The 12,164-nt window shown below is 37.1% G+C and overlaps 1 protein-coding gene across 1 annotated transcript in view; it reads left to right on the forward strand.

The window, feature by feature from the left end:
• SLC49A4 (solute carrier family 49 member 4) overlaps positions 1-12,164 on the forward strand; it is an 81,778-nt gene that overhangs the window by 24,787 nt on the left and 44,827 nt on the right. Inside the window, exon 4 of the mRNA XM_046001621.1 lies at positions 6,387-6,516. Coding sequence (XP_045857577.1) covers positions 6,387-6,516 — 130 coding nt within the window. The remainder of the gene's footprint in view (positions 1-6,386; positions 6,517-12,164) is intronic.

Consider the following 12,164-nt stretch of genomic DNA (forward strand, 5'->3'; position numbering starts at 1 on the left):
ATTGTCTAGTGTCTTTTCTAGATATCTTATGAGAATAGAAAACTAAATATCATGGTTCACAGTAAATATTTGTCAACCATCTATTGGTAGCCGTTAAGCCCATTTTCTCTTGCAATTTCCCCACTCCTCTCTGACCTGGTATACCCTGGTCATGCGCAGTCTACTCTTCCCTTCGTTTCCTATCCTCTCTATGTTTAGCCTATTAATACAGGATAGTGACCCTTCCAAAACATTTTCTTGGTCCTTTCCCTTTATTTCTAGGGTTAAGCCCTACTCCACACTTACATTACAGTCTCTTACACATTCCCCGACCCTGTATGCCTGTTTATTTCCTTCTGCATTCAGAAAACTCTTCGTAAGTTTATATATGTACTAAGCACTGTGCTAAGCACTGGGAATTGGTAAGATCACTGAGAAGACCGTTGCAATACAAATAGATATACAGAGTTGGAGAGACCTAATTTGCCTGAGTTTGGAGAAAAGTCGAGGAGGTATGGAAGGCTTCATCAAGGATGTGATCATTAAAGTTAAGAATTTCATAGGACTTCAGCAAGTGTTCAAGTGAGGTAGGGCATTCTGTATAGAAGAAATAGCCACTTCAGGGGCAGATACGGTATGAGAGAGCTCAGTATGTCCAAAGAACTGCACACAATTTCATACAGCTGAAGTAGTGTGAATACGTGTGCTTGGGTATAGATGACAAGTGGCCAAAAATGAGGCTGGAGAGATACGAGACCATATTACGGTGAACTTTGTATTAATTTATTCACTTATTCATCGAACACATATGTTTTGACCTCCTATGTATCTGTCCCTGTGCAAGGCACTGAGGTAGACATGGTTCCTGCTCTCACAAAACTTACAGTGTCCCAAAGGAACAGACAGGAAAACAGTTGTAAAACAGGGTGGTAAGTGCATAGCCAAAGGCTGACACTTGCTCTGAGACCTCAGGAGGAGGAAGCTCACTTAGATTTTGGAGGCCAAGTAGAGCTTCCTGGAGATGCAGCATCTATGGTGGAGCCTGAGGGATGAGAGAAAGTTAGCCAAATACAGCGGGCAGAGGAAGAACATACTAGAAAGAGAGGGAGCCATGGAGGAGAAGCCTTGTAAGGGATGAGAGCCTGGCATATTCAAGCAACTCAGAGCCCACAGTGGCTTCAGCTTGGTGAGAGTCGTGACAGATAATTAGCTAGAGAGGTAAGCCAGACCATACAAGCGTTCTAAGCAGAGCTGATGGGTTTGAAATTCACTAGATTGCAGGCAAAGGCCACACTCTGAAGAAAATTACACCAGAGAATTATACAATGAGATTTACATTTCAAAATATGTTTTAGAAGGAATGAAGCAAAAGCAGAGGCTGTGGCATATATAAAGCCTTTAAACCACATTCCCCCACACCAGCAACTCCTTTTTTTTTTTTTTTTAAAGATTTTTTATTTATTTATTTGACAGATAGAGATCACAAGTAGGGAGAGAGGCAGGCAGAGAGAGAGAGAGAGGAGGAAGCAGGCTCCCCGCCAAGCAGAGAGCCCGACGCGGGACTCGATCCCAGGACCCCGAGATCATGACCCGAGCTGAAGGCAGCAGCTTAAACCACTGAGCCACCCAGGCGCCCCCCAGCAACTCCTTTTAAAGAGAAAAAATTGAGGGACACCTTGCTGAACTCAGTTGGTAGAGTGTGCAACTCTTGATCTTGGTGTTGTGAGTTTAAGCCCCGCATGGGATATAGAGATGACTTAAAAATAAAATCTTTAAAAAATAAAGTAAGTTTTTCTTTGTTTAAAAAATAAAGAAAAAATGAAATTTAAATGTAAATAAGTAAAACTGAAAGCAGTGTCACATAAATTTTAAACTTTATTTTGGTCACATTGTTCTTTTTTTGAAAACTTATACAATAATAGTGTCTTTTAAATGACTGGATTTTAGGCACTATTGGGCAGGTATTAATGCTGTACATCCTTCTGGTTCATGGTTCCAGTGAAGCGGAAGTCTCTACTCAGAGCTTCCAAGTTATTGCTTTAGTGCTTTCATATTTGCCAACCTGCTTTCCTGAGATATTGTCCCATGACCCTTCATTCCATTAAAAACATTTTGCTAGAATTGCCACATTAAAAGATTAATGACTCTTTAAATTATTTAGAAGGCATCATAAGAAAAGTAAACTACAGACCCATAGCTCCTGAGCAAAATGCTGGCAAACCAATTCTAATAACATATTAAAAAAGGATTGTATACTATGGCCAAATGAGATTTATTTCTAGAATGCAAGGTTGGTTTAACGTTTAAGATTCAACTAACTTATGTATCAATAGAATAAAGGAGAAAAAATGTGTGAACATCTTAATGGGGGAGGGGGAAACATTTGACAAATCCAACACCCTCTCAAGATAAAAACATTCAACAAATTAGTCAGTAGGAGCTCCCTCAACCTAACAGACAGGATCTATGAAAAACCCACAATATTTTATGGTCAAAGACTGTAGGCATTTCCCCTGTGATCAGGAATAAGACAAGGATGTCTACTCTTGCCCTGTGTAGTTAACATTATGTTGGAGGTTCTAATCAGGGTCACTAAGTGAGAAAAAGCCTATAGATTCCAAAAGAAGAAGTAAGATGATTTCTGTTGAAAACAGCTTGATTGAATAGAAAATCCTCTGAAATCCACTATAAAACTACCAGATCTAACAAATTCAGCAAGAATGAATAAGTTCATCCTAAAAACACAGATTTTAGGTGCAAGAAAATGTGTTGTATTCCTTTCTATACATTAGCAATGAACAATCCGAACATGAAATTAGGAAGATAATTCAATTTACAATAGTCTCAAAAAGAATACAATATTTAGGAATAACTTTAACAAAATAAATATAAAACTTGCTTTCTGAAAACTGTGAAACACTGTTGAAAGAAATTACAAAAGATAAGAAATGGAAATATCCCATATTCGTGAGTGGAGAAGTTTAATATTGTGAATATGGTACTATTCCCCAAATTGATCTTTACATTCAGTACAATCCATCTACCTTTGTTGCAGAAATTGATAAGCTGATCCCAAAATTTATATGGAAATGCAAAGGACTCAGAATAGCCAGAACAGTCTTGAAAAAGAACAAAGCAGGAGAACTCACACTTCCCAATTTTAAAACTCACTACAAACTCAGCTTCACGGGACGCCTGGGTGGCTCAGTGGGTTAAGCCTCTGCCTTCAGCTCAGGTCATGGTCTCAGGGTCCTGGGATCGAGTCCCGCATCGGGTTCTCTGCTCTGCAAGGAGCCTGCTTCCCCCTCTCTTCGTGCCTCTCTGCCTCCTTGTGATCTCTCTCTCCGTCTCTGTTAAATAAATAAAATCTTTAAAAAAAAAAAAAGACAGTATTACAAACTCAGCTTCACTAATTAAGACAGCAGGGTATTGGCATAAGGATAGACATAAGTCAGTGGAACAGAAGTGAGATTCCGAAAAATGAACCATTACATTTATGGTCAACTAGCTTTTCATAAGAGTACCAAGACAATTCAGGGCACCTGGATGGCTCTTAGAAGAGCATGCAAATCTTGATCCTGGTGTCATGAGTTTGAGCCCCACATGGGGCGTAGAGATAACTTAAACTTAAAAAGAAATGAGTAAGAAGACAATTCAATGGGGAAAGAATAGCATTTTCAACAAATGTTGTTGGAATAATTAGATGTCCATATGAAAAAGAACCCATTTGAACCCCTTCCTTACATCATACATAAAAATGAATGCAAAATGGATTATAATCCTAATATAAGAGCAAAAACTAAAAATTCTTAGAAGAAAGCGTAGGAGTAAATCTTTGTGACCTTGGATTAGGTGTGAAATCTTAAAAGCACAAGGGACCAAAGGAAAAAAAAACAGATAAACTGGATTTCATCAAAATGAAAAACTTTTGTGTATCAAAGGATACCCACCAACCAAGTGAAAAGACAACCCACTTTGGGAATGGGAGAAAATAGGTGCAAATCATGTATCTGATAAAGGACTTATACCCAGAATATAGAAAGACCTCTCACAGCTCAACAAAAAGATAATCATATTAGAAAATGGGCAAGGGACTCAAAATTCTCCATAGAAGATATACATATGGCCGACAAGCCCATGAAAGATGCTTGTCATCATTAGTCATTGGGGAAATACAAATTAAAACCATAATGATATACACTTCACATCCAGTAGGATGGCTGTCATCAATAAAATAGGATGAGTTGCCTGGCTGGCTTGGTTGGTAGAACATGTGACTCTTGAACTCGGTCATGAGGTCAAGCCCCACACTGGGTATAGAGATTACTTAAGAAAATAAAATCTTTCAGGGGGCAGCTGGGTGGCTCAGTCAGTTAAGCGTCTGACTCTTGGTTTCAGCTCAGGTCATGATCGTAGGGTTATATGATTGAGCCCTACACTGGGTTCTGCACGGGAGCAGAGTCTGCTGGAGATTCTCTCTTCCTTTCTGTCTCCCTCTTCCCCTCCCCCTACTCATGTGTGCGCACTCTCTCTCTCTCTTTCTCTCTCTCAGGTACATACATTTTCAGAAAGTAAAAATCTTTTTTAAAAAATGGGAAATAAATGTTGGTGAACAAGTGGAGAACTTGGAATCTTCATATATTGCTAGTAGGAAAGTAAAATGACATAACCACTTTGGTTCTTCAAAGTGTTAAACATATATTATCATATGACCCAGCAGCTGCATTTCTAGGTATATACCCAAATGCAGTAAAGACACATCCATGCAAAAATTTGTATGCAAATGTCCATAGTAGCATCATTCGTAATAGCCAAAAAGTGGAAATAATCCAAATATCTGTCAATTTAAGTGGATTAAAAAATGTGCTTTATCCATTAAATGGAATATGATTTGGCAACAGAAAAGAATAAAAGTATTGATACATGCTCCAACATGGTTGAACCTCGAAAACATTATGTTAAATGAAAGATGCAGGTCAAAAAGACCACGTGTGATTCCATTTATGTGAGATGTCCATTATACTCAAATCCAGGGCAACTGAAAGACTAAGGCGTGGTTGCTTAGGGCTGGGAGATTTTGGGGTTGGGGGGTGGGTAATAGGTAGGTGGGTAATAGGTACAAGAGGTTTTTTGGGAGAGGATGAAAAAGTCCTAAAATTTATTGTGGTGATGGTTGCACAATTCTGTGAATATACTAAAATCACTGAATTGTGCACTTTAACCATGTGAGTTCTGTGTTGGGCAAATTATCTCTCTGAAGCTGTTTACAAAAGTGCCAGTAGAGAGAGTACGAACAAGGCAATCCCAGAAGAAGAAATACAAATGGCTGATAAGTATATGGAAGGTGCTCATTCATTGTAGTTAATTAGAAGATCTGTAAATTAAAACAGTTCATTAACTTCTTATTGCTCCTCAGACTGACAAAGAACAAAGACATTATCTATGGTTAAATGTCTTATAGGAATATTATACCTTTTGCTAAGAATATAGCCCTAGAATTATAATTAATATATCCAACTGAGCAGACTAGAAATCACTCAGTCCAATCCCTTTATTGACAGCGAAGAATAAAGGATTCATTCAAATTAAAAGTTAATTAATGGCATAGGCAGTCTCCACTCCAAGTTTCCTAACTTTTCTTTTGGGAGTCATGCTTTTCTACTAAATTGGATACAACAAAAGCTGGGACTGAGAAGTGTCAGAACTCTGGAGGGAATGATCAGGATTCCTAGGATCTTTTTCTTATTAATGGTACCAAATTAAGGTTGTGGATGTTCATTTTATTTGTATTTGTTTAGTATTTTACAATAGCTAGTCTTTTTATTCATTAAATTTTGCTTTCTGTTTCTTGGTTTCTTATTTTTGGATGCTTTCCTATTTTGTTCAAATTCTCCATACAGCCTGTAAATTGAGTCTGTCCTACACGGTGTTTTGGAATATCCCATTATTTGTTGGATTATCTTTGGAAATATGTTTTGGAATATCCAGTCACTGATTAAGTAAACCTTCTCCTATCCTGTTACTATAGTTTCTGAATCGTACTTTCTTTCTGAGTACCATACTTACTAGACAATCATCTTAGATCCGTTTCAAAATCTGATACTACAATATTGTTGGTTTCTCACGTTTTTTCCAGAGAATAACATTTGTTTCTTCCTCAAACTTCTCATCTACATAATATACCGTAGTATAACTTCTTACCTATGACCTGCTGAAATTTATATCTTTAAATATCTATTTTTTTTCACAAGACAACTAATTTTGCTAGGTACTATATTTTGCTTATCTTTTTGTGCCTAGATCTTAGTTAACGATTTGTTAGATAAATAAATACTTGAAACATTGAACTTCTATGTTGTCTGGTTAACATTTTATTCTTTTTTTTTTTTTTCCTCCACTGTCCCCAGAATTTGGAGTCGTCTGCTTACTCTTTTCTGCAACACTAGCTTACTTCCCACCCCGGCCTCCACTTCCTCCCAGTGTTGCTGCAGCTAGCCAGCGGCTGAGTTATCGGCGGAGCTTTTGTAGATTATTAAGGTAAATATACTTCGAATTGCTGAGTGGTTTTGACTAGTACCTTCAAGATAATTTCACATTTATTTAAGATAATTTAGAATGATAATTTTTCAGCAACCCATTAATCAGGTTACAAATAACTGATAAAATACTGATTAAATATTTTAGAGGGGTTTCCTATCAGAAATCTATTTTTTTTTATTTGTTTATTTACAGCATAACAGTGTTCATTGTTTTGACATCACACCCAGTGCTCCATGCAGTACGTGCCCTCCCTATTACCCACCACCTGGTTCCTCAATCTCCCACCCCCCCACCCCTTCAAAACCCTCTGGTTGTTTTTCAGAGTCCATAGTCTCTCATGGTTCATCTCCCCTTCCAGTTTCCCTCAACTCCCTCTCCTCTCCATCTCCCCATGTCCTCCATGTTATTTGTTATGCTCCAAAAATAAGTGAGACCATATGATACTTGACTCTCTCTGCTTGACTTACTTCGCTCAGCATAATCTCTTCCAGTCCCGTCACGTTGCTACAAAAGTTGGGTATTCATCCTTTCTGACGGAGGCATAATACTCCATTGTGTATATGTACCACATCTTCCTTATCCATTCATCCGTTGAAGGGCATCTTGGTTCTTTCCACAGTTTGGCAACCGTAGCCATTGCTGCAATAAACATTGGGGTACAAATGGCCCTTCTTTTCACTACATCTGTATCTTTGGGGTAAATACCCAGCAGTGCAATTGCAGGGTCATAGGGAAACTCTATTCTTAATTTCTTCAAGAATCTCCACACTGTTCTCCAAAGTGGCTGCACTAACTTGCATTCCCACCAACAGTGTAAGAGGGTTCCCCTTTCTCCACATCCTCTCCAACACACGTTGTTTCCTGTCTTGCTAATTTTGGCCATTCTAACTGGTGTCAGGTGGTATCTCAATGTGGTTTTAATTTGAATCTCCCTGATGGCTAGTGATGATGAACATTTTTTCATGTGTCTGATAGCCATTTGTATGTGTTCGTTGGAGAAGTGTCTGTTCATATCTTCTGCCCATTTTTTGATATGATTATCTGTTTTGTGTGTGTTGAGTTTTAGAAGTTCTTCATCAGAAATCTATTTTTAATATTTATTTATTTGAGAGAGAGAGAGAAAGCACACACGCATGCATGGTGGGGGTGGAGTGGAGGGAGGGAGAGAGAGAGAATTCCCAAGCCAACTCCAGGCAGAATGTGGAGCCCATTGTGGGGCTAGATCTCAAGACCCATGAGATCATGACCTGAGCCAAAATCAAGAGTCAGATGCTTAACTGATTGAGCCACTCAGGCATCCCTATCAGATATCTATTTTTAAAAATCACCCAAAACAGGGGCATCTAGGTAGCTCAGTCAGTTAAGCATCTGCCTTTGGCTCGGGTCATGATCCCAGACTCCTGGGATAGAGCCCCACCTTGCCTTGGGCTCCTTGCTCAGTGGGGAGTCTGCTTCTCCCTCTCCTTCTGCCCCCCACCCTGCTCATGTTACTCTCTCTCAAATTAATAAATAAAAACTAAAAAAAAAAATTTTTTTATTTGTTTATTTACAGCATAACAGTGTTCATTGAAAAAAAATTTTTTTAATAAAAAAATAGTTTTCTTTTTGTAGAGGAATTCAAACCACTTCATTGCTGGCCAAAGTTTTAACTCAGATCTGTGAAAAAAAAATTTTTTTTAAATGTTTATTGGACATTTAATTCTGATATTGGGTAACTAGTTCTTTTATTCCTTTTTTGACTGATAAGAAGAAACCTCCTATAAAATTTACTATATATTTGTTGAACATACCCCTTAATATTGTCCACTTAATTGTCTAAAAAAATTTTTTTACACAGTGTTCATTTTGCTCTGCTGTAGCAAATTGTAGTTGCCATTCATTGTAAAATTTGCAATGTATTTTCTTTTACTCCCTAATTTTTTCTTCATAAATATTCAAATAAGCAAATTACAAAGTTATATCTGTGTAGAAAAGAAGTAATGAGAACTGAGTCAGTTCATTGACACCAAGATCAGTGACTGCTTATAATACAACACATGCTACACCCAGCACATTACAATAAAATCTTACCCAATGCAGCAGTTAAAGTGAAATGTAGTCCTACAAAAAAATAAAGTTGTGGTTAATAGGGAAGTACTTTTCACTGCTTCTGTTTTTAAATTTGGTTTAAATTAATTACAATGAAATAAAATGAAAAATTCGGTTTCTCCATTGTATTAGCCACATTTCAAATGTTCAAAAGCTACATGTGGCTGGTGCCTACCAAGTTAGCATAGCTAGGTAACATTATTTCTCAAACTTTGGTTCACAGCCACCTAATTAGTTTGGTAGACCACTTTTAAAAAAAAATAGGTAGAATGAAATAAGCTAGAATGGAAATATTGTATCACATATAGTAAGGGTACTTAGTTTTTATTTCAGAATGTATGTATGTACGTATATGTGGGGAGATCACGAAGTAAAAATATACTACTTCGGAATACAGCAAAAGGTTTTAAAAAATCACATCTCTGTAGCATGTAGAATATTGTCTTCCACATAATAGGTAAATAAAAATATTTGTTAAATTGGATGGTGACCAGTGGCACATATGTGTAGGTGATTGTTCAAAATGATAGTTTTTTTTTTATTTAATGCTATTTAAGTTCTTTCCTGTGCAGCACCAGAGTTTAGATAGCAATCAGGAAAGGTAGATTAGGTCATACTATGCCAGGCTAATAATTTGGACTAGTCTGTGGAAAATGAGAAGTCACTGAAGAACGAGTTGTGTAAAAAATTGTTCTGACAAGAAAAAACAACATAAAATTATCACTCTGACCACAGTAAATGCCCTGTGCTTGCTTCTGATTACTCTAGAGTCAAGATAGCTATTCTCTGTTAAAACCATAGAGTGTAAGATCTTTCCTCTCTATAAAACACCCTTTTCCCCAATGCCTAACTTTCCTTCATTTCTTCCATTATTAAGTCTGCAGAATTGCCCCTAGGGGAAGCCTCACTAGGGGAGTTCTTTGGACTTGCCATGCCCCCTGCCCGAGCCTATCAATGTAATTTTCTCTGGCCCTTCAAAGGATGCCTGAATAATTGTAGATTCACATGCAGTTGTAGGAAATAATACAGAAGGATAACATGGGCTCTTTATGCGGTTTCCCCCAGTGATAACAACTTAAAAAACTGTTGTACAATATCACAGCTAGAAAATTAACATCGGTAGTCACAATAAAGAACATTTCCATCATCACAAGGATCCCGTTTTCTGTCCTTTTGTAACCACGTCTACATCCCTTCTGCTCTACAGGCAAACATGGATTTGTTCTCCATTACTATAATCTTGCTTCGCTTCAAGAACGTTATATATGGGCGCCTGGGTGGCTCAGATGGTTAAGTGTCTGCCTTGGGCTCAGGTCATGGTCCTGGAGTCCTGGGATCAAGTCCTGCATCAGGCTCGTTGCTCAGTGGGGAGTCTGTGTCTCCCTCTGCCTCTCTCTCTCTGTCTCTTATGAATAAATAAATAAAATCTTAAAGAAAAAAGAATGTTACATAACTGGAATAGTACAGTACATAAATTTGGGGATTGGCTTTTAAAAAAGGAGAGAGAGAGGCAAACCAGAAAACTGACTCTTAACTGTAGAGAACAAACTGAGGGTTACTGGAAGGGAAGCAGGCAAGGAAGAGATAAAATGGGTGATGGGTTAAGGAGGGCACTTTTAGTGATGAGCACTGAGTGTTGTGTGTAAGTGATGAATCACTAAATTCTACATCGGAAACTAGTATTACACGGTTAACTAACTGGAATTTAAGTAAAAACTTTTAAAAAAGCCTGATTCTCTGGAGAGTCAACTAGGTTGTTTGGTGTATCAGTAGTTACTCCTTTTTCTTGCCGAATACTATGGTGTGGATGTACAGTCTAACTGTTCACCTGTTGAAGGACATCTGTGTTGATTCTAGGGGTGTCTTGGCAATTACAAATAAACATTCATATGCAGGTTTTTGTGGGGACATAAGTTTTCATTTCTCTGGGATAAATGCCCAGGAGTGCAATTGCTGGATTATGTGGTGGTTGCATATTTAGTTTTTTGTGGGGTTTTTTTTTTAAAGCCTGCCAGCCCATTTTCTAGAGCGGCTATATCATTTTCATTACTGTAAGTAATACACAAGTCATCTAGTTTCTGTGCATCTCTACCAGTCTTTGGTGTTATCACTAGGTTTTTGTTTTAGCCATTTTGATAGTTATGTAGAAAAGTATAATCTCGGTAGAGGGCAGTTGGCATTATCTCTTGAAGTTACAAATATACATATTCTTCTGATGTGGCAGTTGCACTTCTAGAAGTCAGTTGTCCATATGTACTAGTGCACATGTGAAATGACTGTAAGAGCAAAGGAATAAAATTATATGTGTGTGTGTATGTATGTATAATATCTTTATATATTATATGTGTAATAAAAAATACAGATCTCTCAGTGAGGGCTGGTTAAATAAATTGTGATTTAGCAACATAGTAGAGTACTACGCAGCTCTAAAAGAGAATAAGGAAACTCTTGATTGACTATGGAAGAGTTCTAAGACTTATTAAGTTAAAACAAACTGAGGGTTTTGGAGGGGTGCGGGTGGGGGTTGGGTGAGCCTGGTGGTGGCTATTAAGGAGGGCAAATATTGCATGGAGCAGTGGGTGTGGTGCAGAAACAATGAATCTTGGAACACTGAAAAAACAAAAATTTTTAAAAAAAAGTAAAATTCAGCAAATGGTTGCAATATGCTACCATTTATGTAGAAAGATTGGGGAAAGAATATATATACCACACACAGTTGAGAATATATGTATTAATATGTAAATATCTATAATATATATACAAATTTATATAAAGAGTATACAAATTTTTATATATAATAAATTATATGTAAGTACAAATTTATGATAATATATAAACTCTTATATAAGAATATAATATATAGGGGCGCTTGGGTGGCTCAGTGGGTTGGGGCCTCTGCCTTCGGCTTAGGTCATGATCTTAGGGTCCTGGGATCAAGCCCCACATTGGGCTCTCTGCTCAGTGGGAGCCTGCTTCCCCTCTCCCTCTACCTACCTCTCTGCCTATTTGTGATCTCTGTCTGTCAGGTAAATCAAATCTTTAAAAATATATACTATAAAAAATATATATATATAATATATAAATTTAATAATATGTAATATACACATTTATATATATATATATATATATAAGCTTGTATATTTCTAACTGTTTCTGGGAGTTACCCAAGAAAGTGCTAACGCTGGTAATTGTGGGAAGAGAGAAATGGGGTCAGAGGGACATGTTTTCCCCATATTTTTATACTTTTTGGTTTTGAGCCATTTGCATTGTATTGCCTATTAAAAATCATTGACTAATTCAGACTTCAATAGCAATAAAATAAAAATTAAAACTGCTCCCTGAAAATAATAAGACTAGCAAATTATGTATTTCTTTTTAAGCTTTGATTTTTTTCCCTCCACCTCATTCAAAGGAGAATAATTTATCCTTTCAAGTAAAAGCTTTTTTTTAGCTATACCTACCTATTTACTCTATGAAATAATGTTGGTAATTCATTTATATAATAAACACTGACAACTTTAAGCAATATGAATGAAAAGGATTTTTGTAAAAAACAA

Source organism: Meles meles, chromosome 4, assembly GCF_922984935.1.
Source record: "Meles meles chromosome 4, mMelMel3.1 paternal haplotype, whole genome shotgun sequence".
NCBI lineage: Eukaryota > Metazoa > Chordata > Mammalia > Carnivora > Mustelidae > Meles > Meles meles.